The sequence below is a fragment of the Suncus etruscus genome, chromosome X, assembly GCF_024139225.1.
Source record: "Suncus etruscus isolate mSunEtr1 chromosome X, mSunEtr1.pri.cur, whole genome shotgun sequence".
Lineage (NCBI taxonomy): Eukaryota > Metazoa > Chordata > Mammalia > Eulipotyphla > Soricidae > Suncus > Suncus etruscus.
Genome location: NC_064868.1, coordinates 44652213 through 44676434, shown reverse-complemented (window position 1 = coordinate 44676434; position 24222 = coordinate 44652213). Strand labels below are relative to the sequence as shown.

The window sequence follows — 24222 nt, the reverse complement described above, 5'->3', positions numbered from 1 at the left end:
TTCCCATAAAAAGAGAACAATAACAATTAATTTTTAGAGTTTTCTGTTTGGTTTTATCCACTTACTACTACATTGCTACTGCTAGAGTTAATCACTCAATTTCTCAGGTTTGCATGCTTGTAGAATAAAACTGATATATTTATCTTTTAGTATTGATACATGTGACACATATGTATGGAAATACACTACAAACTTTATTTTCTAAGTGTACATCACAACTACTCCCACAACATATAGCAAAAACACGAGCAAAACTGGTTAAGGTAGACTTGGCCAGTTAGGTAGTCTGTCTACTTAAGTATCAGATAACTTAAGTAGTCTAAGTCTAAATTTTAAATAATAAACTATTTTATTTTTTCTAAAAATACAGATAATGTTTTATGTGTGAGCACTTATGAAACATGAACACATTTTCACAAAGTTTATTGGGATGATAATTTCAGAATATAAAGTGAAAACAGCATACAAAAATGAACGAATAAAAACAGGAGCTATCTTGACACCATCCCAAGCATCCTTTAAGATTTCATAAAATCCAGAGTCAGTGCATAAGAAGTTGTTATGTTGCATGTTATGGTCAGCTACAAAGATGAAAAATAGTACTAAATATGTATTGAGTTCTTTCTATAGTAGATTCCTGTTTCACTTTACATATTATACATGTTTCCTAAAAGCTAGGGTGGGAATGGAATTTTTATATAGAAAATCATATGTCTCCCACACACTGAAACTAAAATTTATACTTTTTTTTCATTAAAAAGTTTTTAATTGAGGCCGGAGAGATAGCACAGTGGTAGGGCATTTGCCTTGGACGCGGCAGACCCAGGACAGACCTGGGTTTGATTCCCGGCACCCATATGGAGTGATTTTTGAGCATAGAGCCAGAAGTAAGTCCTGAGCACCTTTGGGTGTAGCCAAACACCAAAAAATAAAAGTATCTTGGGGCCAGCGAGGTGGTGCTAGAGGTAAGCGATAGCCAAGGAAGGACCGTGGTTCGATCCCCCAGCATCCCATATGGTCCCCCCAAGCCAGGGGCAGTTTCTGAGAGCTTAGCCAGGAGTAACCCCTGGGCATCAAATGGGTGTGGCTCGAAAAAACCAAAAAAATAAAATTAATAAAAAATAAAATTAAAATATCTTTATTTGAATCACCATGTGATATGCAGTTATAAAGTTATTGATGATTGAATTTCAGTCATATAATGTACAACACATTTCACCAGCACACATTTCCTGTCACCAAAATACAGTTTCCCTCCTGCCATCACATGACCTTCTCCCCCGCCTGCCTCTATAGCAGACATATTTCTTCTCTCGCTCTCTTTCTCTCTCTTTCTCCTTTTAGACACTATGGTTTGCAATATTCTTACTGAAGAGGTAGCATGTATATCACTTTAAATACTTTCACCTCTTGGGTCTTGTCCTGAGTGATCATTTCGAACTATTATTGTCATAGTGGGAGCCTTCTCTACCCCAACTTCACTGCTCTACTATTTGTGGCAAGCTTCCTACCATAGTCTGGTTGTCCTGACACCTGTTCTGGATATAAACACCATTCTATCTTTGTTTATATTCTAAAAATAAGTGTGATCATTTTATGTCTATCTCCCTCTGACTCAATTCACTCAGCATAATGCTTTCCATACCCAACGATGTATAAACAAATTTTATGACTTCATTTTTCCTAACAGCTGCGTAGTATTTTTTCTTTCATTTTCTCCTTTTATAAAATCTTTAAGCACCATAATTACAAACATGATAGTAGTTGGATTTCAGTCATAAACAGAACACCTTTCTTCAACAGTGCAACATTTCCACCACTAACGCTCCTCTTCATTCCTCCCCCACCCCTGCCTGTATTTGAGACAGGCATTCTACTTCTCTCATTCATTAACATTATCATGTAAGTTGTTAGTCTAGTTACTTCGCTAACAGCATTCACCACTCTATGTGGTGAGCTTCATGTTGTGAATCAATCCTTCTGGCCCTTAAATCTATTGTCTCTGGGTCTTATTACAATAATGTTTCTTAAAAACCACTCAGCATAATAAATTCCATGAACATTCACATATAGGAAAATTTCATGGCTTCATCTCTTCTGACGGCTACATAATATTTTATTGTGTTTATGTACCACAGTTTCTTCAGCCATTCATCTGTTGAAGGGCATCTTAGTTGTTTCCAGAGTCTGGCTATTATCAATAGTGCTGCAATGAATATAGGTGTGAGGAAGAGATCTATGTATTGCACGTTTGGTTCCTAAGATAGATCCCTAGGAGTGGAACAGCTGGATCATATGGGAGCTCAATTTCCACTTTTTTGAGTAATTTTATATTGTTTTCCATAAAGGCTGGACTAGATGACAATCCCACCAGCAGTGAATAGAGTTCCTTTATCTCCACATCCCTACCAGCACAGCTTGTTCTCATTCTTTGTGATGTGTGTCGGTCTCTGTGGCATGAGATGTAACCTCATTGTTGTTTTGATTTTCATCTCCCTAATGATTAGTGATGTGGTCCATTTTTTCATGTGTCTTTTGGCCATTTTTATTACTTTGAGGAAATGTCTGTTCATATCTTCTCCCCATTTTTTGATGAGTTTAGATTTTTTTCCTGTTAAGGTCTGTCAGTGTCTTGTATATTTTGGATATTAGCCGCTTTTCTGATGGGTATTTGGTGAATAGTTTCTCCCATTCTGTGAGTGGATGTAGTACCCTAGATACTATTTTCTTTGAGGTGCAGAAACTTCTTAGCTTAACATATTCCCATCTGTTTATCTCTTCTTCCACTTGTTTGGAGAGTGCTGTTTCCTCCTTTAAGATGCCATTAGTCTCAGTGTCATGAAGTGTTTTAGGGCAAGTATTTCCAGTACTATGTTGAACAGGAGTGGTAAGAGAGGGGTAGCCTTGTCTTGTACCAGATTTAAGAGGAAAGGATTTTAGTTTATCTCCATTGAGAATAATATTTGCCATTGGCTTGTGGTAGATGGCCTTGACTACATTGAGAAAAGTTCTTTTCATTTCAATTTTGATGAGGGGTTTTTTTTTTTATCAAGAATGGGTGTTGGTCCTTATAGGATGCTTTCTCTCCATCTATTGATATGAACATATGATTTTTGTTTTTTTTTGTTGATATGGTATATTATGTTGATTGATTTATGTATATTAAACCATTCTTGCCTTCCTGGGATGAAACCTACTTGCTTGTGGTGACCGATTTTCTTGATTAGGCATAGTGTTCTATTTGCCACAATTTTGTTGAGGATCTTTGCTCCTCAGGTATATTGTCTTCTAATTTTCTTTTTTGGCATCATCTCTGTCTGATTTTGTTAATTAGGTGATGTTAGCTTCATAAAAACTCTTTGAAAGAGTTCTTGTTTCTTCAATTTTATGAAAGAGCCTGAAAAATATTGGTAGTATTTCCTTCTGAAAGGTTTGAAAGAATTCATTAGTGAACCTAATTGGGCCTGGGCTTTTGTTTTTGGGAAGAATTTTGATTACCATTTTAATTTTCTCAAAAGTGTTGGGGCTGTTTAGATAAAATACATCATCCTGATTCAACCATGGAAGGTTATAAGAATCCAAGAATTTATTCATTTCTTGCAGGTACTCATGTTTCATGGCATAGAGTTTCCCAAAGTAGTCTGATTACCTGTTGAATCTCTGCAGTATCTGTAGTGATCTCCAATATGGTTTATCAAATTTCTATCTCTCTCTTTCTTTGTGAGTTTTTCCAGTGGTTTATCAATCTTGTTTATTTTTTCCAGGAACCAACTTTTGCTTTCTGTGATCTTTCAGATTGTTTTTTTGGATTTCCACTTCATTGATTTTTGCTCTTAAGCTTTCTTGTTTCCTCTACCTACCCATTTTTCATTCCTTTTGTTGTTCATTTTCTAATTTTATGAACTGTATCATTAAGGTATTCAAGTAGGCCTCTTCTTTCCTGATGTGTGCTTGCAAAGCTATAAATTATCTTCTCAGTACCAATCTTGCTAAGATCCATAAAGTATGATTATTTGTATATTCAATGTTATTTGTTTCCAGTAATCTTTTCATTTCCTCTTTGATTTTATCTCTGTCCCACTGGTTGTTCAGTAGTAAGCTGTTTAATTTCAGGTGTTAAAGTTTTTCTTCTGTGTCCCTTTGTAGTTCATGTCTTGTTCATGCCTTGTGATCAGCAACAGTAGTCTACACGATTTCTATCCTCTTGATTTATGGAGGCATGTTTTATGTGCCAGCACGTGGTCTAGTCTGGAGAATGACCCATGTGCATTGGAGAATAATATGTATCCAGGTTTCTTGGGATCTAGGGCCATATATGTGTACATATACACATATACATACATGTACATACATACACATATACATACACAATATACATACATATATGCATATATATACTAGTCCACTTTCTTCCATTGCTCTTTTCAGAGCTAGTATATTTTTGTTGGTTTTCAGTCTGGTTGACCTATCAAGAAATGATAGGGCATTGTTGAGGTCTCCTACAATTATTATGTTGCTATGGATATTTTCTTTCAGATTTGTCAACAATAGTATTATGTATTTTGCTGGTCCCTCATTGAGTGAGTTTATGTTTAGTAGTGTGATTTCTTCCTGTTGTACATATCCCTTGATAAGTATGAAATGTCCATCTTTGTCCCTTAAATCTTTTATGAGCCTAAGGTTTGTGTCTTCTGATATTAATATGGTCACCCCAGCTTTTTTAAGAGCATTGTTTGCTTGGATGATTTTGTTCCAGCCTTTGATTTTGAGTCTATTTTTGTTCTGAGCATTCAGGTCTGTTTCTTGTTGGCAGCAGAAGATTGGATTCAGTTTTTTGAGCCATTTAACCTCTTTGTGTCTCTTAACTGGTGCATTCACTCCATTGACATTGAGAGAGATACTTGTCATGGGGTTTAGTGCCATCTTTGTGTGAGAAATTTGGTGTGTCTTTTGGTTCATCTGTCTTAAATTAGACCTTTCAGATTTTCTTTTCAGGGTGGTTTTGAGTCTGCAAAGTTTCTGAGCTGTTGTTTATCCGTCCTTCAAACCTGAAAGTGAGTGGCTGTGTGTAGTATTCTAGGCGAAGCATTTATTTCCTAGATCTTTGTCACTATGTCTCACCACTGCCTTCCAGCTTTGAGGCTTCTTGTGACAGGTCTGCTGTAAATCTTAAGGATGCTCCTTTGAATGTAATTTCTCTTCTTGATCTTGCTGCTCTCAGTATTGTATCCCTATCTGTGGTATTTATCATTGTGACTAGGATGTTTCTTGGGGTGCTTTTCTTCAGGTCTCTTTTAGCTGGTACTCTTCTGGCATGCAGGGTTTGGTTGCATGCAATCCTTATCTCTGGGTGTTTCTCTGCAGTGCTATCCTTGACTGCTGATTCTTCCTGGAGATTTTCTTTCTAGGTCTCTGGGACTTTAATGATTAGTATGTGTTTCTGTTGAGCTTATAAAAGACTTCTATTTTTCATCTGTTCACATTCTTTGAGTAATTTTTCCATTTTCTGATCATTGCTTTAAAACATTTTTCAATTTCTTCTGCTGTATGGAGTTGTTATACAGCTCATCTTCCAGCTCACTGTTTCTATCCTCAGCTAATGTTACCCTGCTGGAGAGGCTTTTCATTGAGGTTTTCAATTCATCTACTGAGTTTTTCAGACCTGCTTTAAGTTTGGAGTTTTCTGATTTCTAGTTTTATATCCTCTTGATTCTTATTTTTGTTCCATTCAACTCAATCTATGGTTTCTTTGAGTTTCATTAGAGTTTCTTTGAATATCCTCCATATTTCTTATCTAATCTCTATATCTTTTGAATTTCTTTGAACTCCCTCTATATTTCTTCTCTAAACTCCATATCTGATTGTCTAACTTAGTGGTTGGCAGTTTTCTGGGCATCAGAGTTGACATCTTCATTCTCTATGCCTGGTGTTGGCCTACATTGTTTCCCTATTGCCATGCTTATATTGTGGATTTTTCTACATGTTGCGGTGGTGTTCATTGGCTAGAAGATGCATGCAGCTGTGAACACTCCTCTGGCTCCACCCTTTATGGGCAGGCCTGCTCACCTTGAAAAAGACGAGCCATCAGGGAACAGTGGTGGAGAGTATCAAAATCCCAGGCTGCAGAACAGTAGACAGAAGGCCCATGATATCTGACATGTTTCAGGTCACACAGCAGAAATCACAATAGATTTTTTTAAAAACAATTTCTGTATCACTCATCACATGTATTTTTCTGCTCATTAAACATCAGTCCTGTGTTTATTTTTTTGTTTTGATTTTGGGCCAAACCAAGTAGTGATCAGAGGTTACTACTGGCTCTATTCCCAGGAATCCTAGCAGGCCCAGGGAACCATATGGGATGCCAAGGATCAAACCTGGGTCCAGTGCATATAAGGTAAACCCTGTCCTTTGTCCTATTTCTCTGACCCTCATCATCACTTTACAGTGAGTACGAAATGATTCATTGTCTGCTACATGGTTGAGCTCAAGATATATTTTTGCAACCTCCAACAGTGTTGATCTGATTTATGCATATGTGCTTTAAAGGAATCCAACATTATCTAAATGCTACTTTTTCTTCAGTTATCATCTCTTATTTTTGAATTTTTAATAACCCTTAAATAACCACTTATTGTTTCACTTCATCATTATATATTTGTTTTAATAATATTTTTTCCTTCTCTTTGCTATAGGGTGCAGTACTAGCAGCTGTGTCAAGTCACAAATTCAACTCGTTTTATGGGGATCCCCCTGAAGAGTTGCCAGACTTCTCTGAAGATCCTACCTCCTCAGGTATTTAATTGGATCATCCTTTCACTTCCCAGGGTGATGTCTACATCCTTTCTCTTTTGTTGTGAATAACTGTTTTTTATTAATCTAGTCATATTCTCCAAGGGATTTTAAGGAACTTTGTTTGCAACTAAATTTCATCCACATGTATCTGGTTCCTTTAATTTTAATACCAAAGTTGCTATCAAAGCCACTACATTTCACCTTTTTCTTTTTACCTCAGAAATAATACTTCCCCTTTCCCAGTTGAAGACCCAACATTGCACTATATCTAATACAATACTATAGTTTTTTGAATTTTTATGAGTACCTTTTCTATCTACAAAAAATGACTGATGTGTGACTTCTCTCATGCCAATAATATCAAATTAGGCTTGGAACTACATTGCTTTTAGACTCTTTCTATATAGTTATCATATGACTTATCTCTTGAAACAGTGTGAAAGTTCTCTTTTTATAAACTCTGTGACACTTGTATATAAGCTTTCCTAGGAGAAAAACAAAAATGTTTGGGGGGGGAATGAAAAAGAAAAATGTCCACTAGTTTTTCACAAATAATCATATTACATGCTTATATGTCCATCTTATCAGTGAGGTAGTTATATATACATCTCTCTATATACATACATTTTATATATATAAACTACCATTTTAAGTTCTACATACATATTTATTTAACACTTGTATCATATATCTTCTGGCTCCTGCTTTTCTTCTTTTTTTAGTTATTTGGAGTATTTATCACGTGGTTGGACTTTGCACTGGTGATTTATTTTTGTGCCTTGGACTGTCTCATTCAGTACCCAGATCCCTGCTTAAAGCATGAATTGTTTGTTCTTCAGAGTTGACAATATTGAAAGAATAGATATGCTGGTTCTACTATTTTTTGGAACTATGAGCTTTTGTCAGTATAATGTTTCATCCTTCTCTATGCATATATAAATACATACACACTTACATATACAAACATGTAGCTATCACATGAACACACATTTTTTAACAAATGACATGTGTTTCTACTTGTATAAAATGAACAGGATCAGATTTCCGTTCCTTATTTTAACCTTCAGCAATTGGGATGTGTATCTTTCTCTTTTGAGGGGAAGTGATTTCCAGAAACAATTAGAAATGGGTATCATAGAGAAGAAACTATGAGTAGAAGACCTTTCTGTTTTCCTCTTATGCTGGGTTGATAAATATCCAGAGCCCTTATCAAAAGAAAGCCAGAGTCTAATTGTAGTGATAGGTATGTTCTCCAATGTTCCCCATATCAAGTCTATTTCCCCCTATTTCAAGTCTGTTTTTTCATAGTCCATTTGTCCACTTCCCCTATAGTTTTGCTGTTAACTTGAGCCTCTTCTCTCCTCACATTCAAATTGCAGACAACCATACCCAGGAGTAGTAGAGCCAGGAACATGTTTGTCTTATTGTGACTGTATGGAATGTAGTTGAGATCTCCAATGGCATCTCCATCACATGTAAAAGGTTTTGAGAGCAGTTTGATCCTTGATATTGCTTCATAGACCTAATTTTTTCATGTTTTATCTCAGCTTTTGAACTGTTTAATGATCTCTCTAGTGTTCCTTTCTGAAACTTATTATTGGACCTTTTTAGGGAAAAAATTATCCATTGTTGCAGACATATATATATATATATTTTTTTTTTTTGTTAGTTTGTTTTTGACCACATCCAGTGATGCTCAGTGGTTACTCCTGGCTATGCATTTTTATTGTCCAATGTTTTCTGGTTTCAGTAAATTCTCTAAATAATATGGTTTAAATTATATCAGATTATGGTCCTTATATTTTAAACAAAACCCATGTTTTATGTTGGTTTACAGGTTTGCATTGTTTTACAGTTGCTCTGCTAAATGTCTGCCTCTAATTTTTTTCTTTTTTTTTTCTTTTTGCTTTTTGGGTCACACTTATGGTGGCGCTCAGGGGTGACTCCTGGCTATTCGCTCAGAAATAGCTCCTGGCTCAGGGGACCATATGGGATGCCAGGGATCGAACCACCGTCCGTCCTGGATCGGCCATGTGGAAGGCAAACGCCCTTTCGCTGTGCTATCGTTCTGGCCCCATACCTCTAAATATTTTTAAATAGTACTGTCTGCTTTGCTGCGAATCAAAGAAAATAATATTATTATGCATCTACCCTAAATATTGAGGAAATTCTTGTATATTCAAGTCAGAGAGGCAAGTTTTGAAGAAAATTCTAAATTTTTCTAACATTCATATAGCTACCATTTGTTGTTAATAATCATTGTAAATACTAAGCTAGTTAACAGGAAGCAATTTTTTATTTTACCAGCATTGTTTATCAAATAGTTATTTGCCCCAATTTTTTTCTGCATCTGGGAATTGCTCCTAGCAATGCCCTGGATCATTCAGTGCCTAAATGGCACTTGGGCCTCCGAAATGCAAAGCCTACATTTACCCTTTTGAACTATCTTTCATACTCCTGCACATTTTAATGAGTTACTTTTTCTGTTTTGAAAGTTGAAATTACTTTATTACTGATTCACTAAATTCACTGAGTGTAATTTGATGATAAACAATGTATTAATGCTTTCTACTTAATGAACCAACTCTCCTATTTCACAGCAAAGTATCAGAAGCAAAAAAAAAAAGTGTTTCATTGCTTTGTTTTGTTTATATAAAAAGGAATCCAGTGTTTTGATGGCTAAAATCCTAGTCTCAGCGAGAGTGTCATGAACTAGTAAGGTTCACTTTGGGTTCAACTGAGGGATCATGCTTCTTGTGGCTCATCTAGTGAGTCCAACTGTGATTTGATAACTCCTTTAAATGCTCTGTTTGTTATTTGTCCATATGCTGCCCTTCACCTAGGACTTCTAGCAGCAGAAAGTAGGTATCCCTTTGTTTTCCTATAAGGTTAATCCTTTATGCAAAAGTGTTTGGCTTTGCATGGTTCATCCTTAGCTGTATGTGTTTAGATGTTTAATTATAAATTTTAACACTGCCAATCATAAAAACAAACAGATGTATTGATGTTCTGAGACTTGTACTATAAAGAATATCTATCACTTCTTATATCAAAGAAAAAAGAGGCAGTATTAAAATTTCACCTGCATTCAATATTATAGCGTATCTAAATTTTCAACACAAATACATTAAATCTGGGTAAAGGGTAACATTTTATTTTAGTGTTTTCTTCCAAGAAACCCTTCAGGGTAAGTGAAATCTTTCTTTGACAATTCCATAATCTATAAGCAGTTTTATTATTCTGTTAATTGTTTCATTTCATTAATTTGGATCTGTGATATAAACTGGAAACATGTCTTTTACCATGTCTACCATCAAATATAATATTTGTAAAGGGTAATATAATGGCTAGATGTAATTTGAGTTGTGAAAATATTAAAAATTAAAATTATGGAGTAGGAAATACAAAGTACAGCAGAAATGCCACTTTCCTTGCATGTAACCATCCCAGATTTGATCCCTGACATCCCCAAGCCATACCAGAAGTATCCCTTAGTGCAAATCCTGGAGTGAACCCTAAGCACAGTGGAGTGTGCCCCCCCCCAAAGAAAAAATGTATGTAAGCTGTTTTACAAGTAAAGCTATGGCAGTCTGAATGAGTGGATCGTACCAAAGTCAGGATTTTGATTGTAATATTATACTTTTGTAAAATGCTACCAATGGGGAAACTGAACATAGTATAGAAAGAACCTCTGCATTCCTTCTTACAACTGTATATAAATCTACAGTGATCTAAATAATTATTTTAATAAAAATAATACAGTAAACCTTTATCCCAACATTGTGCTTACTAGGAGAAAGTATGTATGAGACAAAGTAGAAATTCTGGGTACATTTTTTGCCATAACTAGCTAGAATGAAAGCAAATTTCACATACATAAACTCACCCATGTATTACTTTTCCGCAACTGTGTTCTAAATTACTACATAGCTGCAGTCCACAGCAGCAGCCTGGGGGTGAGACTACGTGCTCAGAGATCTCTCCTCAGAGATCCCTCCTCAGAAGCAGCAGAACAAAATCCAAACTTGGCAAAGAGTCACAATATACAAAATCATGATAAGAGGCAAAAAGCCACATTCATTTTGGCCGGGAGCCACGTGTTCGCCACCCCTGGGATAAAATCATGCAATATCTTCCCACACTGCCTGCAGAGTGAGAACACAGGGACCTTTGGCTTGGAAAGTGCTCAGAAATGTGAACCCTGACTTGGATTTAGATTCAGGTGCTCCACTCAACTGCCGTGGCCTCTCCAAGGAAACCACTGCCCTCTCCCACAGCCCTTGGGCAAGACTAGAGTCTGCCAGACCCCAGCAGAAGAGGCAACTCCAAGACCAAGCGGTGCAAGGAACCTAAAAAGGCTGCCCTGCCATGGCGCACAAACATCTGACACTGAGCCAAGCAGATCTTGAGCTGCCTTTATTGACACAGGGTGTTGGAAAACGGGTGTCAGGGAAGGAGGTGTCAGGGAAAGGGGTATTAGGGAAAGGGGGTCAGGAAACGATTGGCGCCCCTAGTCGTCCATGCTTTCCTCGGAGTCGTCCGAGTCTTCTTCTTCCTCCTCCTCCCGGCGCCGCTTCCCGGCCACTCTCTCCTGGCGCAGAGAGATCTTCTTAGCCGCCTTCTTGTATTTCTTCATATCCTTGCGGTATTTTTTTCGCAGCTGAGCAGCCAAGTTGGCAAACCGCTGGTATTCCTTCTTGCCGAGCCCACGCCAGATGGCTCCGAGGTGGCGGGACTCTTGCACCAGGGACAGGTTGGGGTGGTCGGCCCGGAGCTGGGGGCGGTACTCCTGGCAGAATAGTAGGAAAGCCGACATGGGTCTCTTCGGAGCCTTGATATTCTTCCGGCCTTCCATTGAAGGGTCGTAGCTCCTCGTCTCGCGGGCGAAGCAGGCGTAGTTGTTTATCTTCCTCTTAGGACGCAGGTTGGACCGTCGGCTTCGCCGGCGTCCCCGGCACCGAGGCTGGGCTTGGCGCCTGCCCGGGGACCCTTTTCTTACCGCCATGACCCTGTGTGTCCTTCGCGGTGTTGAGCGCGGTGCTGGGACTGACCTGCGGCCTGCGGTGGCTGCCCTGATGGCCGGCGTCGCCCCACAATGTGCCTTTGTGACATCTCTGGGTGCGTGTCAGAGCCTGGGGCTCAGCCGGTTGCCATGGTTCCCGCTGAAACTTTCCCCAGCAAATATGTCATGTCAAAGGGATATAGAACGCATACTGAGTAATTTGGGGAAGATGGTGTTTGGTGGTGGCTTGACTCTATCAAGTGCTCTTCTAATAAAAATTCATACTAGACTGTTAAATAGAAGAACATTATAACTCGTGTTTTTTTTTAACAATGAAGTCAAGTTTTACAATCCATTACTAGTACCACTCTACTAAATTGTTTTATATTTCCATTTTGCCCACTCTGTTCCCTCCTTTTTGGTTGTGATATCCAAAGCGTATGTGTAATATTTAAAATATAGGTACACCAATATTTATTTCTGAAATAACTGCAAACCTGGCATGTGCAGTTACTAAATACCTACATATATATTTTGTATCACAATGCAGCAAATAGAATTCATGTATTTATATTTATATAAAATTTTACATAGTGGCCATATAGATAATACAGGGGTTAAGGTACCAACACCATAAATGGTCCTTTGAGTGCTGTTGTGAACAAACACTGAGCCTGGGATAGCCTCCAAACACAACTGGGTGTGACTCCAAAACAAAACCAAAAATTTCCTGGAAGAGAGAAATAAATCCTGAAATCTCTACTACATGAAGTTGGCACTCTGACATTTATTTTTTTTAAATTGCTAAAAAAAATGAGTATTGGCTGAGAATATTTATGATAAGACAAACCATGTAGACATCTAGTCTGGATAGTGAGTACAATTCTTTGATTTTCTTTATCTTTAATATTTTTCATAGTAAAACATAGAAAATATCTTTAAAATAGACTCAATCTACTTTGACCCTAAGAACATGTAACTTTAAGCATTCTACGATTTACTTTTCCATCATTCCTCATGTTTAATTTGGCCAATTCAAATTACTTTTATGTTAATTTTTTTCTATATTTAAAAGTTTTTTGATTTGGAGTTTATTTTTGTTTTTTGCTTGTTTGTTTTGCTAACATACCCTGTAGTGCTAGGGTGTATTCCTTGATCTTGCTCAGGGCGCACTTCTGGTGGAGCTGAAGGAACCATATGGGATGGCAAGAATTAAACCCAGGTTGACTACATGTAAGTGTCTTGCCTGGTATGTTATCTCTCTGGTCCCTGTATTTAAAGTTTTCATTGATCCTTTTGACATGTCACTTTTTTTTGGTTTTATGGGCCACACCCATTTGACTTTCAGGGGTTACTCTTGGCTATGTGCTCAGAAATAGTTCCTGGCTTGGGATGCCAGGGGATCAAACCACAGTTTGTGCTAGGCTAGTGCTTGCAAGGCAGACACCTTACTTGTAACACCACTGCTCCAGCCCTGACATGTCACATTTTTTAAATAGACTCAGAAAATAATTTTAACAGTTAGTATACTTGTGATTTTTAATTACTATCTTATAGCAACAAAATATTTTGATAAGCTTATAGCTTTGATTGTCTCAGAAAAAGATAGAAATTTTTAAAATTAAAAGCATACAGTTATCAGTCTAATGATTATCAAATAATGAAATGAAAAATAGAGAAAGGAAATGGTCTATCATGGATTTGGGCTGAATGCAGGTGGAGAATTCAGGCTTTGCATAAAGGAGGCCCTTCCTGGTGTTTAGTCTCTGACCTCACCCTTCCACCATACAAAATAAATAAAAGATTATTTAATAATTATTTGCAAATGATTCATTGGCATTCATGAGGATGAAACTTGCTTTTCAGCAGTGAAAGTGGAGTGGATGGACTATGGTGTTGAGGTCTGGCTTCTAGGTTTTACTCTTTTTACTATTATGGTCTTTCACCTTGCAGATTCTGGTTTGTCAACCCTAAAGACTTGCCTGCAGGATAGGGCAATTGTGGAACCCTAAGAAGTCAATGAGAATGCAACTTGGAAACTATCAACTCTTACACAAATAGAAATACTCAAATAATGTGCATTGCAACTTTTGGGAAACATTCTTATAAAATAAACTATTCCTTCGGGTAAATCTTTACTTGGATTTACTTTATATTTTATATCTTAAAAAATCATGTAAGAAAATGTAGTCACACATATTTTACTGTTTTTGTTTTTTGGTTTTTTTTTGTTGGTTTTTGTTTTTGTTTTGTTGGGGGGGGTGTTGCACAGAGCATTCTGTGAAGATAAATGACCAGGATACTTAGAGGAAATGAATCGCCCTTTAAGCTGAACAAAATGTGTTATTCATTAATCGATTTATTTTCAGGCTAGATTTGGATTTATTCAGAGATTTTTCTATGGGGACAAAAACCTTTATACTCTGTAAGAAAAGTGAGTACATGTATTGATTGTTCCTAGAATCAATCCTTAATAACAGTTCTTTGTGTTGTGCTGTATTTAAAATAAATAGCAATAGAAAGCCCCTAGTGAAAGGGAAGCTTCATGTCCTAATCCCAGGGGGTTGGAGGGATATTGTTGTGGAAACAAATGCTTGTGCAGCAAATAATCCACATATGATTAAAAAGATAAAACAGGTTCAGAAACTTACACACACAACCCCTCTGCTCCTAAAACACAGAGAACTCATTCATGGAAAAACAGAAACCACAAGTGGTTTTTCCCTTAGATGTGGAGTCCTTATTGGGAAGCACAAGACCATACCCTGGGATGGAGTCAAGTAGGGTAAGAGACCAATCCAAAGGATGCTTCAGTCCAAAGGTGCTTCCATGCAATCATTGTCAAGCACCAACAAAAAGAGATATGCCCAATAGGGTAAAGACTGGTTAAACCAATACCCTAGAAAATGTCTTTGTGTATGTTTATGCTTCACAGTGATTTTTTTCAAAATGAGAGATAGAGTTGGTTTTGGGCTGCTGGCAATAATCAAACACATTTTAAATATCAAGTATGTTCTGTGGTTCAGCTAGTCAACAAAGGCAAAAACAAAACAATGGAACTAAAGCAGATATCAATAGTAATTGTTAAATGGTCAAGGGTGTAGAAATTTTTGAGGTTTGTAGAAGATTTTGAGGTTAGACAAAAAGTATGTACTTATCTAATTTCAAAATATGAGGAGAAATAGAACAAAAACTAAATTTCCTCCTTGATCACATAAATTTCAAATGAGTGACACTTTTCTGAGCTGGAAAGTAACTACTCGAGTACAGCTATGAAAATGCTTTCTTGCATAATTGAAACTCCAAAATGTTCATAACATTGGGTGGCAAAATATTACATTATCACAGATAATGTGATGGTTCCATGGAGGTTACATAGTTGTGGGTGTTGCATTCTGGCACACAGGTAAAGGCTACCCTTGTGCTTTTTAGAAATGTGTTCACTGAGGTCATCAGAGAAGACTAGACCCTCTGTGGAGATGGTGAACTCGAGCCTCCTTACATAGCCTTTTTATGTTCCATTTTGTGTCTCGTATTCTATATCACTTCATGGCCCAGAAATATCATCTACATACTGAGAACCCCTTCCTTAAAGTCAGGACTTGCTGGGGACTAGCCCCATATGAACCATTCCTGAAGCAGAGATGCCATAGGGATTAGAAAAAGAAACAGAAGGGGCTTGAGTGATAGCACAGCAAGTAGCACAATTTTCTTGCATGTGGCCTACCAGGTTCAATTTCTGACATCTCATTGATACCTCTAACCTGCCAGGAGTGATTTCTGAGCACAGAGCCAGGAGTAACCCCTGAATACCACCTGTGTTGCCTAAAATATGAGAGACAGAAATAAGAGAGTGAAAGCATGGGATAAGGAAACTAACAGCCTCATAGACTGAGAGCACCAACTGTTCTCCACATCCAATTTTTATTTGCTTAGAAACAGTAGGCATCAGAAGAAGAACAATATTCTTGGTCAAGTGTCCAACTATATTGAATCTACATAAGTTAGACTTTTGTATATCCAAGGACCTTAATTTATTGGTAAACTTTGTAATAGGCCTTCTCACGGAGAGATTCTCACGGAAGAGAGAGAGGACCTCCACCAGGGCAGCATTATATCTCCAGGCACCATTATGAATTTAAAGGTACCATAAATTACCCATCTGGTCCATCTCCTTCATCTATCTATGTAGCCCCTCAAAAAGGTTCATGCCAGTTTTCTCTAAAGCCTTTGCCTGATACCTGGCAAAAGGCAGACATTCAATAGAGTTGTGTTTTTGTCTGATCTAATAGGTAGGGATCAAGTTCATTTCTAACTTTCATGTCCATGTGTAATCCACACAATCTTTTGGGGTAAAAGTCACTTTCATATGTTGCCTAATGACTGAACATAGAAGTCAGGTAGCACATAGACTTTGGAGACAGACACACAAAGGCTGAATCCTAGCACTCCTACATCTAGCGACAGTCTTTTCTTAACCTCTAAACCTCAAACCTCTGTCTCAAAAGGTCAGTTCGATGATTTGCTTTGCAGTGAGGATGTTCCAGCATAATAAACACTCAGGAATTTGGGGACTGTGTTATTTTCTTTCAGTATGAATGAACTATCTGCATGCACTATCTGCATGCTTTGTGGACATTATGAAATGAATCAACTGTAGCCCTTCCCCCAAGGACCTCACAGTTCAGAGAAGTGCCTCTGTTGTGTGCTATTAGAATGGGAATGACGTAGCTTTAAAAATTCACAAATCAGTGATTTGTCCCTGGCCTGGGACAGCCCAAATGACTGGCCTGCTTCCCAGTCATTAGGCATATTATCTTAGTATTCCCTTGTTATAAAATTTTTTTTAAAATCCTTAAATTTTATCAGTCAGAAGTTCTTGAGTGCTTAGTACATTGAAAAGATATTTTCAATTTTAATCTTAGATGGAGAACTGCTGCCTAAGTCATGCTGGATAGAGACAATAAAAACTAGATGAGGTTTCACTAAGAATACTGAGTTAAAAATAATTAGCTTTTGGTCATATAGGTAGAATTTTTATCAATTTAAGTAATATCATTATAGTTACATTAGTGTTTACATTTATAGTATCAAAGTTACTCCATGCCATTATTTTTTCAGAATGTTTTTAACAAAAGTGTAATATACTGTATTTTTGTATCATAAGATGCACTTCTTTTCTCCTAAAAGTGTATCTTATGGAGCGAATGCCACCTGGAGCTGAAGCCTGAGTAAAGGGGAAGAGAGCATCTAAAAACTATGTACATCTTATGGTCGGGTGCATCTTATACAGCGAAAAATATAATAAGTGTTTCTGTTTTAGTGCCGTGCTACCACACCAGGCTTGTCCCAAGTGTCAATAGCTCACCATTGAATTTTTTAGTATACAAATTGTTTTTCTTAGCCTTTTATTATTGTAGTTTTTTTAAGTTCAAATATGTAGAATTGGCTTTAGTAACTTTTTACTTTTGATGTCATATAATTCTGCTGTTGATGTCCTGGGGTCAAAAATTCAGTGAAACATGTGAGACTAACTTTTTCATATCACTCCAAACCTTCCAAGACTTTCAATAAGGGATGTTGAGATGGCAGGTTTTAACCTAATTTCCAGACTTAGTTTCCAATGATCAAATTTAGTTATTCCCATTTGGAGTAGAGTAAATGTCCTGAGAAAGAGCAGGTAGAAGGAAGTGGATTTGTTTTAATAGGTTTTCAGGAACAGCTGGGAAGACAGGAACCAATTTCTGCCTTGCATCTTTGATAGCCCATTTATTGTCCACTGAATGTTTCTAGTGACTGCTTGTCAGTAGCCTAGCAGTAATCATTAAAATGAAAAATTAAAGTTAGTGGTGGTATATCCATAGAATAATATGTCTAGAAGTAAAGAACAGACTTGAGACAAAAACCTGGATGAAATCTCCAGTAGTCTGAATTAAAAAAAAAAAACAGTTAGGTCCCGTGGCTCAAAAATAGTCCAGGGCAAGTGCCAGGCTATGAGCGTAATCCCCGTTGTCACTGCATGTGCAGAGAGGTGAACTTAACAACCCATGATCTTGGATCTGCAGAGAAGTGGGAATTTATATAACATCCTTGTAAGGACAAAATTGTAGAATTGAGAATAAATTATACTTACAAGGCATTAGGAGAGAGTTGGTGGCAGGGGAGGAGAGTTATTTTGGCCATAAATGGGCAACATGAAGAATATTTGTAGTGGTGGAAATATTCCATAGTTTGACATTACATGTCAGTTTTCCAGAAAGAGGCTGGATAAAAGATACAAGGGAGCACTCTCTTGGTTTTTTTTGGGGGGGGGGTTTGTTTTTGGGCCACACCCATTTGACGCTCAGGGGTTACTCCTGGCTATGCGCTCAGAAATCGCCCCTGGCTTGGGGGGACCATATGGGATGCCAGGGGATCAAACCGCAGTCCGTCCTACCCTAGCGCTTGCAAGGCAGACACCTTACCTCTAGCGCCACCTTCTTGGCCCCTCTCTCTCATTTTTTAATAATATATTTATTTAAGCACCATGATTACAAGCATGATTGTAGTTGAGTTTCAGTCATAAAGAGAACACCCCCCTTCACCAGTGCAACAATCCCACCAACAATGCCCCCCTCCCTGCTTCTCAACCCCTGCCTGTATTCAAGACAGGCATTCTACTTCTCTCACTAATCAAGATTGTCATGATAGTTGTTAGTGTAGTTATTTTGCTAACTGCACTCACCATTCCTTGTGGTAAGCTTCATATTGTGAGCCTGTCCTTCTGCCCTCATCTCTATTGACTCTGGACATTATTACAATAATGTCCTTGATTTTTCTTAAAACCCATAGATGAGTGAGACTATTCTGTGCCTACCTCTATCCCTCTGACTTATTTCACTCAGCAAAATAGATTCCATATACATCCACGTATAGGAGAATTTCATGACTTCATCTCTTCTGATGGCTGCATAATATTCCATTGTGTATATGCACCACAGTTTCTTTAGCAGTTTATCTGTTGAAGGGCATCTTGGTTGTTTCCAGAGTTTGAATATTGTAAATAGTGCTGCAATGAATATAGATGTAAGGAAGGGATTTTTGTGTTGTATTTTTGCCATGAAACATGAGAACTTGGAAGAAGAGGATAAATTCTTGGACTCATAACATTCCGTGGTTGAATAAGGATGAAGTAGCATATCTAAATAGCCCCAACACTGTTGAGGAAATTAAAATGGTAATCAAAAGTCTTCCCCCCCCCCACAAAAAAAACCCAGGCCCAGATGGGCTCACTAATGAATTCTTTCATGAGGAACTACTACCAATCCTTTTCAGGATCTTTCATAAATTTGAAGAAACAGGAATATATCCAAATAGTTTTTAAGAAGCTAACACCACCTTGATACCAAAACCTGACAGAGATGCTGCCAAAAAAATAAAATTACAGACCAATATCCCTGATGAACACATATGCAAAGATCTTCACAAAATTCTGGCAAATAGGATCCAATGCATCATCAAGAAAGTCATTCACCATGACGAAGTAGGTTTCACCCCAGGAGTGCAAGAATGTTTTAACATCTGTAAATCAATCAACATAATACACCATATCAACAAAAATAAAAATAAAAATCATATGATCTCTTATTTATGTCAATCTATAGTGATCTTAAAATGAAAGGTCTACTTTACAGAATAGCCACAATCACTTCTATGTGGAGAACCAATTAACTTTTGCCTTAAGCCCTGTATCTTTTTTATTATTGATATTTTCATTGATGGAAAGTGTTACATAAATTCAGGGTTTCAGCTTTACACTTCTATTTGTGTAATTGTTACCACTCCCATCACCAAAGCCTTAGCACCATCCCATCCCAAAGAGACCCCTGTGAACTGAAGTGATAGTACAAGGGTTAAAGCAAAAAAAATTTAAAAAGCCTCACACCCACCTCATTTTATCCCTGAGCACTGGTATCTGAGCACTCACTGGAAGGTGTGGTCTGCATTTCCTCAAAAAAATAAATGAACCCTCTGCTCATTCCTTTCATCCCATTTTCTTTCCTCTAGTAATCGCCATAGTTTTCAACAAGTATAAATATTAACTTTCTTTATTTCAAGTTTGTTTATTAAGTTTAAGTATTTTTAAATATCTTAATAAGCATCATGATTACAAAAATGTTTGTAGTTGGGTTTCAGTCATAAAAAGAATACCCCCTTCACGAGTGCAACATTGCCACATTCCCACTACAAGTGCCCCCCAATCTCTCACTTCCCCCACCCCCTGTATTCAAGACAGGCATTCTACTTCTCTCACTTATTAACATTTTCATAATACTTGTTAGTGTAGTTATTTCTTTAAGTGCACTCACCACTCTTTGTGGTAAGCTTCATACCATGAAACAGTCCTAGCCCTCAACTCTATTGTCTCTGAGCATTACTATAATAATGTCATTTATGTTTTTTAAATCCATAGATGAGTGAGACTATTCTGTGACTATCTCTCTCCCTCTGACTTATTGCACTCAGCATAATAGTTTCCATGTCCATCTATGTATAGGAAAATATCATGACTTCATGCCTCCTGGTGGCTGCATAATATCCCATTGTGCAATGTACCACATTTTTTTGAACCATTCATTGGTTGAAGGGCATCTTGCTTGTTTCCAGATTCTGGCTACTGTTAATCATGCTGTAATGAATGCAAGTGTGAAGAAGGGATTTTTGTCTTGCGTTTTTGTGTTTTTAGAGTACATCCTAGAAATATGATAGCTAGCTCTATTTCCAGGTTTTTGAGGAATCTCCATATTGTTTTCCATAAGGGCTGGAAAGACAGCATTCCCACCAGCAGTGAATGAAAGTTTCTTTTTCCCCACATACCGGCCAGCACACATTGTTCTTGTTCTTTTTGATGTGCGCCAGTCTCTGTGGTGTGAGATGGTACCTCATTGTTGTTTTCATTTGCATCTCCCAGATGAGTAGTGATGTGGAACATTTTGTCATGTGCCTTTTAGTTATGTATATTTGTTCTTTGAGAAAGTATCTGTTCATTACTTCTCCCCATCTTTGATGATGTTAGATTTTTTTCTTCTTAAGTTCTGTCAGTACTTTGTATATTTTAGATATTAATCCCTTATCCAGTGGGTATTGGGTGAATAGTTTCTTCTATTCTGTGGGTGGCCTTTGTAACTAAGTCACTATTTCCTTTGTGGTGCAGAAACTTCTCAGCTTAATGTAGTTTCATTTGTTTATCACCGCTTCCACTTCTTTGGAGAGTGATGTTATGAGTCCATCACAGTAATATTTAAGATACACAGTGGCAATGAATCAGGGGCATTCCCACCACCTGTATTGTCCTCTGTAAACCACTGTCCCAGCATGCATCCCATATCTCCCTCCTTTGTTCCCTGGGCTGCTAGTGTAACTGGTCCCCTCTGTGTATAGCTTGTTGTATATTGGGTATCCTGGTGTCATTGATTTTGGGTTTGGTGTTTAAGTCTTATTATTATTTTTATTTCTACTCAATGATCATATGACTGTTTGCTACTGGTATCATTCATTTCCCCCCCTCAATTTATGAGACAGAACTAGATGATTCAATGCAGAACAAGATGATTTAAGTTATATGGTTCTGTTTGAAAAAAAAAAAACAAAGAAAAAAGAGGAAAAAACTTGGAGAAGTCCATCTGGAGGTTATAAATATCAATTCAAAAGAAGAAAGGGAAAAAACATAACAAAAAAAGAACCAGCAACAACAAAAAAGCACAAAAGCAACAAAAGGCAACAACCAAATAATAACCACAAGAATGGGAAAAAAAGAGGAAGGCGGGCTGGTGTGAGAAGGTTTTGTGCTTTTTTTCCCCTTTCTTTTTTTACATTAAGTAATAGGCAAGTAAGAAAGGGAATTCCCTGGGCCTAAGAGACACATGGTTTCTCCACCCTTGAAGAATGCTGTCATGGGAACAACTAAAGGTTACATACACACTCATTTTCAAACCCCAAGGTTTTTTAAGACTGAGCTGAAAACGTTCTGCTCAGTTGTGGATGATAAAATCAGGCCTTTGTAACAAGAGATCTTGGTATTTGCACAGATCATAGGACAAAGCCTAGGATAGCTTCTTTCTTTACAGGTCTAGAAATGCTGTTCCATCACTGTTGTTGTCTTCTGTAATCAGTGGTCTTGGTTTTTGCACAGATGCTAGGATGAAGCCTAGGATAGAGTCTTTCATTATGATTCCAGAAGTTCTGCTCAGTCGCAATTGTCAAAGTCAGACATCTGGAATTAGAGATCTTAGTTATTATATGAATCTTAGGCTGAAGCCTAGGCTAGGGTCTTTCTTAATGGTCCCAGGATAAGTTCTGCCCAGTCATGGTTGTCAAAGTCAGTCTTCTATAGTTAGGAATCTTGGTTTTTACACAGACCAAAGTACAATGTGTCTTCTGATTTCATCTTACTGTTGGGTGATGAGATAAGACAGCCTGCTCTTAGGTCAAGTTGTCACCATTTCCTCATTGTCAGGATGTCATAACATAACTGGTGCATCTTGATGCCAGAGCAGTATTAGGAATTTACCAGGTAGAGTTTGGTTCCTAGTGCTGTTACAGGGAACTGTGTTGATTCTATATCTGAGATCTAGGTTTAGGGATTGGTTGGTTGCTCTTTAATCACATGGAGTCTAAGTTGGGTCCACATGACACATGTTCAGGATAGGAGGCACCCCTGTATTATAAAATGTATGGGTTCTTATTCCTAGTAGATAAGAGCTTGTTTCTATACACAAAATTTCCTTCTTTTTAGTATGCCTTTGAAAAAAGTAATAGTGCCATATTCTATTGCTGGAAAGAATGACAGGCTACACAATCTCTGTACCCTGGTTTTGATATGAGCTTTTATCCCAGGCAAGACTTTTTCTTGTAGATTTTTGTACCACGCAGAACCAAAGCAGGTGAAGTTAAGGGAAAATATATATAATAAATAAATAAAAATAATTTTTAAAAAGTAATTAAGAAAAAAGTGATATAAGAGGTTACCTTACATTGGGAATAAACAGACTAAGTGATATTATTATAGAGGTATTAAACATCTAAAGGAAATATAGTAGGCTTTCCCATTAAGTCTTTTGAGATATTCTTGTGTGTGCGGGGGAGGGGAGTGAAATCCAGGGCACATTTTCATCACATACCATGGACTTGTTGAGTTTGAAAAATGATTTTCAGCAGTAAGGGATCAGATAGTTTCCTTGAATTGGGGATCCTTCTGGAGCTGAATTGGTAGCATGGAGCAGTCCACATTTGGGGTGGTAAGAAGAAGGGCCAGAAAGCATGGGTCAACAGAAGTGTTGGTTTTAGTTTCTTAGCGGGACATGAGCTGTGGGGCTCAAAGGCTGTCCTTTCGCTTTGGGAATTGGGTGGTGGCTTATTGGGGCATGAGGTCAGTCTCTGTACCTAATGAGTTAAGAACTGACAGTAAAGTGGATTAAATAAGGAGGGATATTGGATCAGGATTGGGGGATAAAAGTATAGAAGGATTTCTGAAAGGGAGAAGAGGGATAATATATGAAAGGGAATATATACACTTTAGGCATGGATTGTTTACATTTTAGGTTTGGCAATCAGAGAGGAGTCCACTGTCTACAAACTCATGTCCACATAAAGACAGCCATTAGTGATCTCTTCTTAAGTTGTTGTTGAAGGCCTGACACCATAGGATGGGTCTGAGCTCTTAGGAAATAATTGAATTAAGAAAAGATAAATAATTAGCTGAGATATAGATTAGGAGAGAAAGGGAAAACAGGATAAGAGGTAAGAGAAAAGAAAAGGAAAAGATAAAAAAAAATTTAAAAATTTGGACTGTTGCATCAGGTTTGGAGGTTTTCCAATTTCTAGGCACTTCATTAATGATGGGGTGGACTTTGCTAAATGAAGGTTTCAGTGTTAGATAGTGGCTGGAGCATTTAAGGATAAGCATACTTTTGCATCTAGAGTACTAAGCAATAGTGAGGACTATAAGAGGCGGCTATCCTATGTAATATTGTCCATCGCATCTTATGTATCTGTGTTCCTTTCCTAAAGAGAAAATGACAGTGTGGGCTTTCTTTAACATAGATTGAATTGATGAAGGAAAGGAAAAAAGGAGAGAAGGAAAGAGGAAGTAATGAGGAGAAATAAAAGAGAGAATATAAAAAAAGAAAATGGTAATTTGCAAAATTGTATTTGATGAGTGGGACCTGTAACATAAGTCTGTGGTGCACCATTGACTGTTTCAATGGTCTAAATGATCTTATCGTTAAGTCCTAATAGAAGACATAAACAAAAGGAAGTGGGTAAATTGGAGTATTTTATCAATACATTGTCATACTGAGCACTTATATGGTATATAGTATGATTGAGCACTGAGGCATAAAATTAGGGTGTCCACCCTTTGTTTCCAAGAACTACTGTGACAAAGA

General features: G+C 37.4%; 1 protein-coding gene across 14 annotated transcripts in view; it reads left to right on the top strand.

The window, feature by feature from the left end:
• Positions 1 to 24222, top strand: part of CASK (calcium/calmodulin dependent serine protein kinase) — a 515778-nt gene that overhangs the window by 380641 nt on the left and 110915 nt on the right. For 9 of the 14 annotated variants that reach the window (XM_049767193.1, XM_049767191.1, XM_049767190.1 and 6 more), the window contains exons 10-11: positions 6696 to 6795; positions 9639 to 9656. In XM_049767193.1, the coding sequence (XP_049623150.1) occupies positions 6696 to 6795; positions 9639 to 9656 (118 nt within the window). The remainder of the gene's footprint in view (positions 1 to 6695; positions 6796 to 9638; positions 9657 to 24222) is intronic. The other 5 variants (XM_049767194.1, XM_049767195.1, XM_049767192.1 and 2 more) reach the window with 1 other exon arrangement.